Source organism: Oncorhynchus tshawytscha, linkage group LG05 (assembly GCF_018296145.1).
Source record: "Oncorhynchus tshawytscha isolate Ot180627B linkage group LG05, Otsh_v2.0, whole genome shotgun sequence".
NCBI classification, from domain to species: domain Eukaryota; kingdom Metazoa; phylum Chordata; class Actinopteri; order Salmoniformes; family Salmonidae; genus Oncorhynchus; species Oncorhynchus tshawytscha.
Window position 1 is genome coordinate 68,259,845 of NC_056433.1, and position 15,921 is coordinate 68,275,765.

The 15,921-nt window shown below is 41.7% G+C and overlaps 1 protein-coding gene across 5 annotated transcripts in view; it reads right to left on the reverse strand.

Moving 5' to 3' along the window:
- Positions 1-1,532: 1,532 nt before the first annotated feature.
- LOC112251183 (ecotropic viral integration site 5 protein homolog) overlaps positions 1,533-15,921 on the reverse strand; it is a 67,994-nt gene continuing 53,605 nt past the window's right edge. For all 5 annotated transcript variants that reach the window (XM_024421998.2, XM_024422001.2, XM_024421999.2 and 2 more), the window contains 4 exons: positions 14,258-14,404; positions 13,621-13,716; positions 9,404-9,499; positions 1,533-5,016 (listed from right to left, as the gene is read on the reverse strand). In XM_024421998.2, the coding sequence (XP_024277766.1) occupies positions 4,723-5,016; positions 9,404-9,499; positions 13,621-13,716; positions 14,258-14,404 (633 nt within the window). In that variant the 3' untranslated portion in view covers positions 1,533-4,722. The remainder of the gene's footprint in view (positions 5,017-9,403; positions 9,500-13,620; positions 13,717-14,257; positions 14,405-15,921) is intronic.

The following is a 15,921-nucleotide window of genomic DNA, read 5'->3' on the forward strand; positions in this document are numbered from 1 at the left end:
CAAGACACGCAGCTCTGAAAGTTGGCCTCTTAAAAGCAGCAGAATGATTGACTTCCTGAACGTTATTTCAGACATTTGATTCATACAGATGTGGAGGAAGAAAGAGGGGGGTTAGAGCGCTAATTCTAAGCTCAACATTGAACCTTGTCAAATTGGCATAGGCTACCAATGAAATAGTGTATTAAGGACCAAAGTGCCGTATAATTATTTAATCCGTTATCCAATGGGCGTTGTACATTAACTGCAAAACATTTTTACCCATCCAAATCAAATCAAGTTGGGGAGAGTGGGGTAAATTGAGACATTTTATAGAATCAGCATCACTCCATCAAAGCAAACACTATTCTTTCTAACAAAGATATCTACATATATTCCAGGATGTTGTATGTCCATAGAAATCATCAGAAGTCATGCAAATATTACAGTTTTGAAAACATAGCTTGTCCAAAGAAAGTGGTCTCCTGGCACAATTTACCCTGGGTATGAGGTAAATTGAGCTCTGGGACAGGTTAAATTAAGCTGCCTACACATTTCTGTGTTGAATGAAATATTACCACAACCTTTCTAAAACCATATCTATCTTTATTTCCCAAACACAATTCAACACGATCACAATCACTTCGTCTTCTAATAATTTTAAGCATCTTTTAACACACACCTAACACTGTACTTTTGAAATACTTAACGTAGGCCAGCCCCTGTTGTTACCTCACATCCCAGCGATAATGTCCAATGATCAAATTTGCAATGAATCTGACTTTTAGTCCATGAGAAGATGATTATTTTAAGCGTTAGCTTACTTAACCTAGTCAAAAAAGTGAATTGTTAGTTTCCTTATTTAAGATATTCATGCCAAACGTAATATGGTTCATCATGGTAATGTCATTGATGATCCTAAAAAGTTTCAAGTTGATAGGCCATTTTTTTTATTTCAATGGACACGTAACATCGTATTTCCTGATTCATCAACAACTCAGCCATCTCTTAACCAATCCCTTAGATCGTCTCAAACTAAGTTAAGCAATGTACCATGGGCCTGCATGGTATTTGGATTTTCCAAAATGTTCAAGATTGAGGGAAATTTGTTCAGCATAAGGAAAGGCAAAGTGTCTATGTTAAAGGAGCCGCAAATGAGGGATTAAGTGAGGCTACACTTATAATAGCGCCACCTATAGGCCAATTGGTGCCCTTGTTTTTGACCAAATTACACATGGCCTCTAGTTTCTGTGTGCCAAACTTGAATTAAAAAAAGTTGATCTATGCTTGAGTTATTTAACCATGTCGAGGAAAATAAATGATCTAAGAATAACAATAGGTTTCACAGCTTTGCTGTGAACCCCTAACAATGATATATAGGGAGGGTAATAGCCCATCAATTCATGCAACCCAAAACTATTTTAAGGTTATTTCAAAAATCGGAAACCAATGACATGATACTGCAGTAAAAGATGTGAGAATGGAATTGTATTTGCTCCACCATGGTTACTATTACAGCACATCAGTAAACACTATATATAACATCAACATGAAAATGTTTATCAAATAGTTTATTTGTGAACTCAAACACATTCATTTCACATACATGTTTTCAGAGTGTGGTAATGATTATTCCATAGTGTTATTACTCCATGTAGACTTCTCTCTTTACTGCATTATATTGTCTTTCTCTGAAAGTGCCAAAACTGCGTCATGATGCCTTTCCAAATATTCCATCCATCGTTGTCCTCAACCAACCAAGGAATATCACATCAGTATCACAAAACCTCTTCTGAACAATGAGTCCGTGCGTTCTGGATATAAATATTTTGCCGAGACTTGGCTGATAGGTTCTAATGTCTTAAAGGGCCACTGCTTTAAAATACGTTTAAAAACCTAGCAATTATAAGATGTCCATTGTTGTGGGCCTCATTTCCAAGTTGCGATGTAATTTAAGCATTACGATGATTGTACCGAATGCATCGTTATTTACGAGCCAACTTTAAGAGTTCCCAAAACAAGCACGTAAAGAGACCATGTGTCGAGACTGATAGGATAGAAAGAAAAACAGCGCTCGGATCAGCTTTCTCCATTCAAATCTTATTTTAACATAATTATGCCACAATACTGATGACAGATCAGCTCATAGAGAGATCACCACCTATGGCTATCGAAGGCGACACGGTTTATTATGCTTATAATAACGCACGAAATCACAGATTGGGCATATCATTACACACGTTGTCACACGGAGGCAAACACTACACATTGTAGCCTAGTCGCAAACTAGAACTCAACTGATTGAACATGAAATTGATTTCAATAAGACTAAAATAGCCTAATTAGGCTCTGTTGTCCATGTAATCATGTGTAATAATCTCGGTTTTAATTTGTTTGCAACAATTAGAAATACTTTGGCAACTTTGTAGTCAACTAACGTCCTTCTGAAGTTCTCGGCCGATAGAATCATGATGTTTAGGAGATTTTTAGCGGAGATCTGTGAATAAAGTGACGCGGAAGGGCAAAAATACATCTAACGATGCACTTTGACTGCTCTACGAGTAGTCTGGATTACTCGTAGATGTGCAAAGGTTTTTAAGAGCCACGTTACTACAGAGCCTACTGTTTAAAATGCCATCATTGTGCCAGATCTGTCATGCCAAGGCATCACAACGAGTTATAGGCTATACAGCACAAACTGATCTGAGACCAGGCTTATACAACCCATCCTACAGTTTGGTAACACTTGACAATACACTCTGCTTCATTCACAGAGGAAACAAACAGCACATTTCTTATGATGCATGCCAAATGGCAAGCTATTACCTACATAGTGCATTACTTTTGACCAAAAGCAGTGCACTACACATAGGGAATAGTTTGCCATTTGACAGACATGTAGAATTATCTTCTTAGTATTTTCAGATAAAAGTATTGTTTCATTGGCTTGGACAGTCATTCATTTCGTGCAAAAGTACAACATAGCAATACTTCTGTTTAACATTATTTATGTTGATACAAGATTCAGATTACAGTTCTTATACTTTTCATTATGTCCCTTAATTATTATTTATTATTAATATTCCCACTTTAGATATAGCAGTACTTCTAAATCTGGGTTGGTTTACTTAAACTAGTTACATGCTTCCATTAACCAAAATGCTGAAACGTATCCTAATCTATGAAATTATGAAGTGATCCTAAATTCGCCCTTCCTCCAAAAGTAAGATCATCCCAACAGAGAAAATTAGGATATATGAAAACATCTACAGAACATTGAGACTGTGGATAGGTTCCCATACTCTACCCCTTTTCCAAAGAGTGCACTTGTACACTCTCCCTCATAGATATAAAAGAAATGCACTGGTGTAGGGAATATGGTGACAACTCCCTTCATGCTTGCTTGCACCAATCCAATGCCTTTAAATGCATGAGGGCACGTGAACAAGTGCTCACTTCTGGAGAAGGGTGGAGAATTGGAACACAGCCCACATCTGAAAGAAATGTCTGCTAATCAGTTATCTGTGCAATTTGACAAAACTAGAGTGATATGTCCCTTTCAGCCGCATACATTAAACAGATATGCAATAATTCATTAGATACATATTTTCAAGTCAAAATGGACATGAAAAACAAACAATTACATATATACGGAGTATACAGGATTCAAATTGACCTTTGGATAGGCCTATACCAGGCCTGATGATAAACAGGTTGTATGTCTCAAGGCCAAAAAGCCAACATTATGTCAACCTAGGTCGTGCACATTGTTGCAAACGGCAAGTTTTGAAACAAAAACATGTTTTTTTTTTTTTAGAGAAGTGGTACACCGTTCCTGGAGGAACTGCAAGCTCCATTTCCAACTCCTTGGTCTAAAAATCTATTTAGTATATAGTCCCCTGATGGGGGACATATCAGCTGTTAACACTAGTCCCTCCCTTTTTTGGTCCTTTTTTTCTTTTCTTTGTTTGCTGTCTAGTGAATACGACCCTAATGCTTGTTGACACTTTCTGTTTGATACTGGGGCTCATTAACCATGTTCAATAGAGACATTCATCACTCTTCAGTACATTATTCTCTCCTGATATAATAAAGACACCCACACAAAAGGGCTCTATACATTTTTGATTGTCCACTTATAAAAGCGATAAAAAAATAAAAACAGATTGAAAGAAGTGTCATAGACATCATAAAGCATAAAACATTTTATTGCACAGTCTCTGTGTGTTGTATCTGTTGTACCATGGTTGGTTGTGGGGCTGAGGGAGAGCCTGTAGTTTGGTTGTCTGGGTGAGGTCACCCTGAATAGGGTAACCCCAGTCCACTCCCCTGGTGGTCAGCCTAGCTTCGTGGAGCACAGGCGGCTACTTGAACCTCCATGTTGTCCTTCTCTGATCTGCCTGCCTGGGGTCCAGACCAGAGCAACACACGGATATGATCCCCCTCTGGTGGGTTTTGGCGAAACAAGAGTAAAGCAGACTGACGCAACGGACAAAGAAAAAAACCAACTCCACCACAGGTGTGATTCTGCTACGACTTCACTTGTTGACAAAGCCCACACATTCCATTCCAAGCTTCCAAAGATGCCATTGAAAGGAGCTCCCTACATTGGAGTCCCACAGACAGTCAGACGCCATTCTCCTGAAGAGTGGCTTGCTACCATGGACAACCCCTCTGTCCCACTGTACCAGATCAGAACTGCCCTGATCAGCCTCCAGGCGTCTAGCGATGGTGTCCATCACCCAGTCACACGGTGGTGTGTTTGTGGGTGCCAATGGGAGGCACAGAGAGAACCAGACCATGCCCATCATCATCCCCCTCACTGTCAGTGTCCCCAAGACCCAGGGAGGGGTGCAGCCTGATGCGGCTGATGCTGCTGTGCTGATGGTCCAGGTGGGAGGGGGTCTTGCCTAAACTTGTGTCTTCGTCCGAGGAGTGGTACGACTCATCATCTGGTATGTAGTGATTGACAATGTGGATCCCATCAAAAGCGGGCTGATTGGACATGCTGCTCCCCCTCTGGCCTTTTAGGCAGCGGATCTGTGGAAAAAGAGGAGAAGCGTTTAAAGGAGGAGCATGTAGAGTAATGCATAATGGGGACGTGTAAATAAACACACTGGTGAGTGGGAATTGTAAAATCAAAGATCCATACATTGCCAAGGCACATGAGAACATCATGGTTGTTCATCTTTCTAGAAATCACGTGCACAAACTACAACAAAGACGTCAACACCAATGAAAACATCAGTTCTGAAATTGACACTTGGAGATTAATTTCTAAACACATGCAGCGGGCCCGTTCACACTCATTTGGGTAGACATGTTCCAGAAGCGGCTGTCGGGAGGAAATATAGGAGGACGTGCTCATTGTAATGGTTGGAATTGAATAAATGGAACTGAGTCAAACATGTTGTTTCCATATGTTTGGTACCTTTTCATTTATTCCATTCCAGCCATTACAATGAGCCTGTCCTCCTATAGCTCCTCCCACCAACCTCCTCTGACCACGCTCCACCCTTCACCACAACACATTTTATATTAGGTATAGGCTGCAAAACCAGTGGAAGATGGGTAGAGGTCAGGTCAAAAGCTTGGTCTGGGCCACACCTGCCCTGCCTAGAACTCACCTGGGTCAGCCTGCCTCGCAAAGACAGACATGTAGGGAGAGAGACACACTTAGAAATCTAGTTATTGTACCGGTACTTGTCACTTTTCTCAAATATTAGTGCTTCATCTGTTAAATGTAAAAAATAACAAATGTACAACAGAGATCAGTGATTTGAAACTACCGTGTAAACTTGACTGATGCAAGTGTGCAAAGACACTTCCAGGCTAAAAACCAAGAGCCGTTCGTGGCTTATTTTTGATCCTGAGAAAGATTAGTCAACTTTGGTTTAGCTCAACTCTGTGGCTGACTGGAAACCTTACTCTCTTATGAGAATGTGTGATTGAAAAGAACTGAGGTGACACTTTTTCTTCTTGGTCCAAGTCCATCTACTCTGATCTATTAGTCTCACTACTGCTCTTCTACCATCCCCAAGAAATGCATAAATTAGGCCTAATAATTATGCATTGGAAAAAATGGAATCAACTAGCATATTCACCTCTTATTTTACCTCTCCTGAGACTGTCTTTTGATTCTTATAATCAAATGTATTATTTTGTGTGCAAAAAAAAAAGAAAGAAAAATACGTCAGTAGTCTAGTCAGTATTTCCAGCTAACTGCAGTATGTCCAGGATTAGATCTCGCAGGTCATGAAGGTCCGGCAGGGGAGTTTGTACACCCAGATCCTGGCTATGAGACCATTTAGAACCTTACACCACCAACGCTTCAATCAGCATGTTTCATAGTTTCACTGCCGCCCATTAGTTTCCAACACCACTGACCAAATGGCACCCTATTCACTTAATTGTGCACTACGTTTGACCAGACCCTGGTCAAATTTAGTGCACTATTAACCTTTTCACATGTGAGTTCCAAATATCTCTAACCGTCGCCCCTGCATGAGTTCTTTTCATGCACGCGATGTCAGAATGCTTTCACAGTTCCAAAATGTGATTGTAACAACAGGACAGTTACCCGCGCTGCCCTCAAACCAAGGCACGCTGACTGCTAATTATCTATAGGCGGTTTCAACTTGTCAATTTCAAAATATTTTCTAACAGTTTGAATTTAGGTGTGTTCCGCCTCCTCGTTAATTCACATAAGTAGTAGCCCATTTCAATTTCAATATTGTGGACAATTTATGATGGAGGCTTTATTGAGCGGACAAACATCTCTCGTCAAAGAGGGCCCAAGCACTTCCCCAGTGTTTCCCCAGATCAAGTATGAAGACATTGCGCATCTCTACTCAGAACAGGCCTTGCAAACATTTTCCCCCAGCACATTTTCTGGCTGGCACCCGCCTTGCCTTCATGATTGTTTTCCTTATAAATTGGACATGTGTGCGTTCCTGTCAAAGTAAGTGGCTTATTTTCTGTATATCGTGTTGTCGTTTCTGCTGTAGCACACCATATGTATGTACGGGTCATAATGTATTTGCTGTCTTATTCAAGTACTTCTTGCATAATTCTTGCATAGATTGTAATGGACACATATGTGTGTAAAATACTTAGTTGAATGTTGTACTGATTATGATGAAAAAATGCTAAGCTATTTGCCGGCTATGTGTGGCGCCAAGTTTGTTGACAACATACAACGCATTCTGTCTGTCAGACCAAAGATGTTAAAATAAGGGATAGTTCACTCGACTGACTTCTGTAGTTTAAGACAACTGTGAACTTGGGAAAAGAGTAGGTAAAATCATGATGGCAAATGATCTTCAGGTCGGAGCTCTAGAAAGAGTTCCAGAGTTGGAATCCCGAGTTGGATGACTGTTCAAAACGATTTTTCCCAGTCGGAGCTTATCGCCCCCCTAAAATGAACCCCACACACACACAAACCCCCCTAAAATAGTTTCATCTCTGTTTAGCTTACGGTTAGGCTAGGCAGTAGGCTTGTATTTGGTGTGATGATCTGTGAGGTGAAAACTTTTAAATTTTCTTTGTCAAAAACAGTAAACGACTTGCCAAGTCATATGCTCCGGTTCTTGTATACACTAACAAGTACATCGACGATTTGTAATATGCTGAAAACTGGCTAAACTAAGTCAACATTTTTCAGGCAATGAGCGCAGCCATCTTTGACTTTGTTTATTTGCGTCTTGTAGTGGGTGGCATTCTGGGATTAGGGAATTTTCGCCAAACAAACATGGCTGCCATCAAAGAATTTAGCTGCTGTAAGCTAAGCTGACACGCATTTCTTTTCTAAACAACATCACATTATTCTCTTGTGCTCACCAGAGACGTGGTACATTGTAAACTAGTCTAGCTGTTAGGTCGCTAACTTCTGTTTTGTTTTTTGACAGCGCAACCTGTTTAGACTGGTTTACGGAATGAGTGTTCCGTGTGATGCTTGGATGATGAAGTTCGCATGTATCTTATACAATAAAAGGTCAAATTGAGGAATAAAGTTTAATAGCTTTATTTTCCATCAGCACAAAAAAAATATTTAGATGCTGTTTAGACGCGTTTGTTGCGTCATACGTACTGTTTCAATCACATATTTGAGATCGTATGCTGCAGGGATCACTCAACAACGATCACAAATGCGTGATCGTATCCGTCAAAGGATTACGGGTATAGGGTGCCATTTGGGATGCATATCTGAGTCCAGCCAAGAAGAGAGGAGGAGGAGGGATTCTGTTCTGACCGACTGGCTCTGCCTGCCTGACTGTTCTCCTGCCTGACTAACTGCCTTGACTCTTTGCCTGACTGCCGGCACTGTCTGGATAGGAGATCCATAGCGACACGCTGCATGATTTAATGCTCAGCTCAGTTTAAACACAAGACACCAGCCTTTGTTGTCCTCTTTTTTTAGGAGGTGATACAAATCTGAGTACATCCTCCCTTGTAAAGGATTGATTTGCTGGAAGAAAACAAATGGCTTTTTTCTTCTACTTTTTCTTCTGGGGGTTTTCTACCACTCTTCTCACAATAAGAGTGGTTTAGAAATATATATCAACTGGGTGGTTGAGCCCTCAATGCTGATTGGCTGACAGCTGTGTTATATCAGACCGTATACCATGGGCATGACAAAACATTTATTTTTACTGCTCCAATTATGTTGGTAACCAGTTTATAATAGCAGTAAGACACCTATGGGATTTGTGGTATTGCAGCGTACGTAAGAACAGTCCTTAGCCATGGTATATTGGCCATACACCACACTCCATCGGGCCTTATTAAATATTTGCTTCTCTCTCTCCACTTTTGCCTCTTGGAGTCATGTGCCATATGTCATATTACAATACATTGCACGCACATGCACCACACACAGAATAAAATGGTGCATCAGGGCCTGCCAATATAATCCTACTGGGGATCCCTTCATTCACGTCTGATCAGGTCTTTGTATTATTTGAAAGACACTAATCTGATCAAAGATGGCCCACTCTGCTGAAGTGATAGTGTCAAAGTTAAACCGTCAAATCTGTACGATCTGTTGCTGATCCTGTAGATTTCTGTGATGAAATTCATAACCTTTAAATCCTTGCTCTAGCAATTCAGATAATAATAGCTAGCTGTGGTGTACACAGAGGAGCAGAAGCAGATTATGAGACTCTTTTCTATTCAATCTGGGCACTCTCAGCATGTTGAGTAGTTGGTTTTAGGGTTATCTTTTAGGAGAGGAGAGGGGTGTGTAGTGGTAAATCAACACCCTCAGCGCAGGAAGCTTTTGGGCGTAGTTTACACTTCTAACCTACAGTTGGCTTCAAAATAGACAAATCTGAGCAAAATACAATTAACAAAATCATCTCTGAAAACAACAGATACAAACGTGTTTGTTATTCTCCCGGTTCAGTATTCCCCTGTTGTAACTACTCACCTCATGTTTGAGTTCAGCTATCTGGTCCTTCAGGTCTCTGATGTACTGACTGGAGTCTGTGTTGTTCAGCTGGCCCTGGACCTTCCCTTCTTCTTTCTGTAGAAACAAACAGAAAATCACATCTTAAAACATAAAACTTATCATTATTCAGCTACTCATAACACTGGGGAGGAGATAAGAAGTTTGTCACTGCAGATGCTTTAAAAGTTGGAAACCTTGAATTGCTATAAGGGCAACTTGACAAGACCAGGTTGGGTTGCACTGTTGTAACATTCAGTAGAAACATGTAGGAGGGAATGAGGGAGATCACTACCACCAGACGAGAGACATTATAGCTACACATCACTGGAAAACTTGCATCACAGAAGTATCATAAAATATACAGTATGTAGAGAGTGGCTGTTGACTAAGCCATAGATGAAGTGGGAAACCTAGCTAAGCTAACAAGGTAGCTATAGTCATTTGTGTTGTTATCCTCTCTGGGCCCTGGGGATGAGGCTAGTAGCTACTGTATGTTTAACTGTCAAACATGACACATGTGCTGTTTACCTTCCTCAGTGCAGACAGCTGCAGCCACAGGAGACAAACACACATACCCCATACACACCTCAAATCAATCCTGTCTAAAGCCTGGGAGAATATATAAGTAGAGAGAGAGTAAGGGGCACCGACACAGGCTGAAGGGTTCAGGCTAACCACAACCAGCAACGAAGGAACAGGAGAGGGTAAAAAGTGGAAGAAGTTAAAAGCAGGGGTGGGGTGGGTGAGGTAGTGAGGTGAGTTAACCATCTCGGTCTGACCCAACACTTCAAAATATATACAACGCTCTCAGTTCCTGTGGTCAGGTAAAGGTTGAGAGGTTGAGGGTGTAGGCTTAGGCCCCTGAGAAGCTGCTGACAAGCTGACAATGTGAGATCTACAAAACAGCTATTCTTCCTGGAATCTGTGTTTTTCTTGAGGTTCCCTCCCTCCTGACAGAGCTAGTGATAAGGGAGAGGCAGTTAGCAAGACTTCCTCGTACTCAGCTGTGTGGATCCCCAGGTGCCAGGGGGTTAGAGGCTGTGGCCAGACACGTCAAACGTCTTTAAGTCATGTTGTGCATCCCAAATGGTACCCTATTCCCTATATACTGTACTACCGATTAGAGCCTTTGGGCAGCCATTGGGCTCTGGTCAAAATTAGTGCTCTATATAGGGAATAGGGTGCCATTTGGGATGCAGCCATGGCTTCCCTCGCCTGCCTGCTCCCCCCTAGTTCTACGCTCACAGCAGGTTAGCGTTTTTCATAATGAATGTTGTTCTGAAGGCAGCTCTGCCGAGTCGTCACTAGCTGGCAGTGTCACAAAGCCATAAAATCTGATTTAAAACCTAACCACACTGCTAACCCTAAAGCCTAATAATAGCCTTAAATGAAAACCAAAAAGCCTATTTTTGTTTTTGTGAATTTTTACAACATAGCCAACTTTGACTTTGCAGCTGGCCCATTTAGAGGAAATTGCTCAGTTCTGCCTCCAGGACAAGACTCATCCCAAAAAACACCAACCTGCCTTCACAGAGGTTGTTGTTGTACGGCTTTTGGCTAGTGACATGGTGGCTTGTTCCCTCTGACAGATGGGCATTTCAACATGGTTAAGATGGCCAGATCTCATGTTCAGTTTCATGCTTGTTCTCTCTCTACAATCAATCTTGGTTTATATGGCTATGGCAGAGTAGCGTTAGATTGATTCTGTACAATCTCATGACATATCATGTCTGACCCAAAAAACAATAGCTACCCCAATAACAATAGTTACACTAATTATATTAGTGTTAAAAACAAACACCTATAAAAAAACACAAGACAGGAAACATGACTTTTTGACAAAGGAGATGGCACTTCATTTCTTTGTAAAAGCAAACAACCATGTACAACTGCAGATACAATTCTCAAGAGAGGAGTCCAAAAACACTAAGGAACCTCTAATAACCACTGAACTTGCAACAGCACATTCTAAAGCCCCCTGCTAAATATAAATCTAAATCTGGGGAGCATATCATGCATGCAGAATGACAAAATCATAGATAGGCCTCCAACATGTCACCTCTGGTTCTAGTTGTCAGTTTGTCTTCGCCTCACAGTAGGAAGTGGTTTCTTGTCTTGACAAGAAGATAGCCGAGCTGTGGTATTATCATGGGTCACACATACATTCAGCTACTTTCATACTGCAAAAACGATGGATGTAAAAACCCTGATGTCCATTTGACTATACGTTCAGTTTTATCGACTGAGCTCTATATAAAAGATATATATTACAGATATACATTATATAAAGATATATATTAGTTTAGTACTGGAGGTTCTTTGCGACCCTATAATTGTGAAATTCTTTAACTCAAGATATAAATATAGACATCACTGGCGTGCTGTGAATACTTTCCAATAGTGGGCTGTAGTGCAGGTGGGCCATACTGATGTTTTAGTTAGAGGAAGATCAGGTAGGCAGGCCGTCACAGGTGCTTTTTCAAGCTAAGAGTACTACAATGTTATAGCGTGCCATCAGACACCTTTTATGGGTCTTTATTCAAGGTGTTAAATGCAGTGGACAGCAAGTTATCAGTCATTGCTTTCTTGGGTCTACAACCAGAGCGACTGAGAGCTAAGGTAACACAGGCCATCTACCCACAACCTTAAGAGCTGCAACCAGGTACCCAAACCACAGACCAAGAGTTTGTCACTGGCACCACACAAAGTGGTTATACATAGGGAAAATACCTGTTTTGTCTGTCTGGCAGAGACTATTAGCATCCTATGCACAGCATATTCAGAGAAGGCTAGATTAAAAATTAACTCAGTTTAGTGAAGATTGAGATTATCATCAGTGTGAGAGGGGGGCGGTACTCAGTAGTAGTGAACGCTGGTGTTGATGCACTGTTGTTGTTGAAGCGCCTAGTAACAAAACCTGACTATACTGTGTGTGCATGGAAGGGATGTTGGTTTGAAAAAGTCTTGACACTGATTCAAATGGTGAGTTCTTGAAAATATCACATTTAAGATGCTTAACAATGTATATAAGGCTGTCTATTTCTTATACGCCCTTTTTGGATGCATTAACTCTGTGGTATAAGCTAACTGTGGGTATAAAGGGTATATTAGAGGGTGTATGTGTGTGGGCCAATGGTGTGAAGAAAGCAGACAGTCTGACACTTAGTTAACTTGTGAAGGGAACGTTTCTGAAACACCAACACGTTGACTCGATGGAGACATCAAAGCTTCTGCATTAACATTTCTTCAGACTCAGAGCTGATGGAAAGAACTGAAGCAATCTGTCAGTCTCCCTGATTATTTTCATGACAGAAAATGAGTTAGTGTTGTATCGTGTATAGTTTCACACACATACAACCCCAACACCACACTAGATAAAGAACCGCAGCATGATATGAAGAGACGCACACAGAGGTTTCAATAATCTGACAAATCATTAGCACAGGAAGTGCATAGGTTATTTTCTACTAGCAGACAATCTGTTTAGCTGCTGCTAATACATTAAACACTAACACAAATCTTTTCTTCTGACGGTACAAAACACTACCTTTCCATGATGTTCAGTTATTTCAGAGAAAGGTTGATCTCAATCTCCAAATACATCGTTCTGGGTCTTAGGTTTTCGTCACAGGTTATTTGGACGTATCAGCATTGGGCAAAGGCGGTGCTTAAACTGCTTGGCTTCGATGGATGATAAACACAGTTGAAAATATCTGACCAAATAACACAAGCTTTTAGTTCTGGTTTAACTGAGAGTACCAAATCAAACATGAGCATGGTTAGTATGATATGCTAGATTATAAGATGTCACACTGTCCATCCGAGAGATGATCATGGTTCACCTTTTCACCTCTGCAGTAAACTGTCACTTTAAAAATACCCCACCTTCTTCCTCACATCAACGAAGAACACAAATAGATACAGGCTCTGAACTGTAAAACCTTCTTGGGGAATCTGCCAAGAGTTGATGCACTCAGAGTTAGCCTGTGTTCTCATATGTTGGAGTGGGTATGGAGTGTTGAACTGTGGGTTATGGTGAGGAGAAGTCTATGGGCTGGACACAAATTAAGCCGAGTCATGGACTGAAGTACTGTCAATATAGATGAAAAGTACTTTTTAGTCCATGACTAGGCTAAATGTTCTGCACCAAGCTAGTGTGACAGTGAGGAAGGGAGGCCGGGGGTTAAGTACTGTACCTGTATCTCCAGTTCAGAGATCTGTTGCTGCAGCTCGGCCATGGCAGCGATGTTGTCAGCCTCTCTCAGCCTCACCGCCATCACCTCCTCCTTGTTCTGAAACAAACAAATGAACAAACACTGTCAGGCCAGTGTCACTCAACTGAAGTAATGTTTCTAGAGTGTTACCAAAGACATGTTGACAACCATTACACACTAAGCCCCAGGGTCACAACAACATGCATCTATCTGAGTGCTACTCTTAACACAAACTTTGAACCTTCTGAAACAGTTGTTCAGTATGATTCCTGCAGTAATCCCAGAGAGACAAGGGGTGTTGCTGAGCTGCACAGAGGTTTCACACACACACACACACGTTTAACATCAGCAGCACAGAGATGTTATCTGAAGATGTCAGGCAAAACTGCTTCCCTCTTCAGAACTTGGACTCTGAAGATCTGATTTTAACAAGAAGCAACGGATCAGATTAAGGATGATTTTTGACAACTCATCAAACCAGTGATTGAGAAATATTTCCAGTTTGACTGATTGTGGGGCCGATACCCATTTCATACTATCATGCCGACCCAAACCAAACTGTGCCGGCTCAGATATTTTCTTGACTCTAGTCATCTCAACAGCACATACTTTTTCTTACCTTGCACTCAATCTCTGCCTGTTTGCGTTTGATCTCCTGCAGCTGAACGTGTAGGCCCTTATTCTGGGCCGTAAGCACAGTCATACGCTCCTGAAAGCCCCGCCCCTCCTGCTCTGCCCGACGCAGTTGGTTGCTATGGATCTGGTTCTGCCGGAGGGGAAGGATATGGTAGGTAAATATTGGGAGGGGTCAGTTTACTCATCACACATTTCTGTTATTCTAGAATAGTCTCTATTCACAACCCCACTGTAATATCACAAGAGGCAACCCATTTAAAGCAAATCAAATCAAATTTTATTTGTCACATACACATGGTTAACAGATGTTAATGCGAGTGTAGCGAAATGCTTGTGCTTCTAGTTCCGACAATGCAGTAATAACCAACAAGTAATCTAACTAACAATTCCAAAACTACTGTCTTATATACAGTGTAAGGGGATAAAGAATATGTACATAAGGATATATGAGTGAGTGATGGTACAGAGCAGCATAGGCAAGATACAGTAGATGGTATCAAGTACAGTATATACATATGAGATGAGTATGTAAACAAAGTGGCATAGTTAAAGTGGCTAGTGATACATGTATTACATAAGGATGCAGTCGATGATATAGAGTACAGTATATACGTATGCATATGAGATGAATAATGTAGGGTAAGTAACATTATATAAGGTAGCATTGTTTAAAGTGGCTAGTGATATATTTACATCATTTCCCATCAATTCCCATTATTAAAGTGGCTGGAGTTGAGTCAGTGTCAGTGTCAGTGTGTTGGCAGCAGCCACTCAATGTTAGTGGTGGCTGTTTAACAGTCTGATGGCCTTGAGATAGAAGCTGTTTTTCAGTCTCTCGGTCCCAGCTTTGATGCACCTGTACTGGCCTCGCCTTCTGGATGATAGCGGGGTGAACAGGCAGTGGCTCGGGTGGTTGATGTCCTTGATGATCTTTATGGCCTTCCTGTAACATCGGGTGGTGTAGGTGTCCTGGAAGGCAGGTAGTTTGCCCCCGGTGATGCGTTGTGCAGACCTCACTACCCTCTGGAGAGCCTTACGGTTGTGGGCGGAGCAGTTTCCGTATCAGGCGGTGATACAGCCCGCCAGGATGCTCTCGATTGTGCATCTGTAGAAGTTTGTGAGTGCTTTTGGTGACAAGCCGAATTTCTTCAGCCTCCTGAGGTTGAAGAGGCGCTGCTGCGCCTTCTTCACGATGCGGTCTGTGTGAGTGGACCAATTCAGTTTGTCTGTGATGTGTATGCCGAGGAACTGAAAACTTGCTACCCTCTCCACTACTGTTCCATCGATGTGGATAGGGGGGTGTTCCCTCTGCTGTTTCCTGAAGTACACAATCATCTCCTTAGTTTTGTTGACGTTGAGTGTGAGGTTATTTTCCTGACACCACACTCCGAGGGCCCTCACCTCCTCCCTGTAGGCCGTCTCGTCGTTGTTGGTAATCAAGCCTACCACTGTTGTGTCGTCCGCAAACTTGATGATTGAGTTGGAGGCGTGCGTGGCCACGCAGTCGTGGGTGAACAGGGAGAACAGGAGAGGGCTCAGAACGCACCCTTGTGGGGCCCCAGTGTTGAGGATCAGCGGGGTGGAGATGTTGTTGCCTACCCTCACCACCTGGGGGCGGCCCGTCAGGAAGTCCAGTACCCAGTTGCA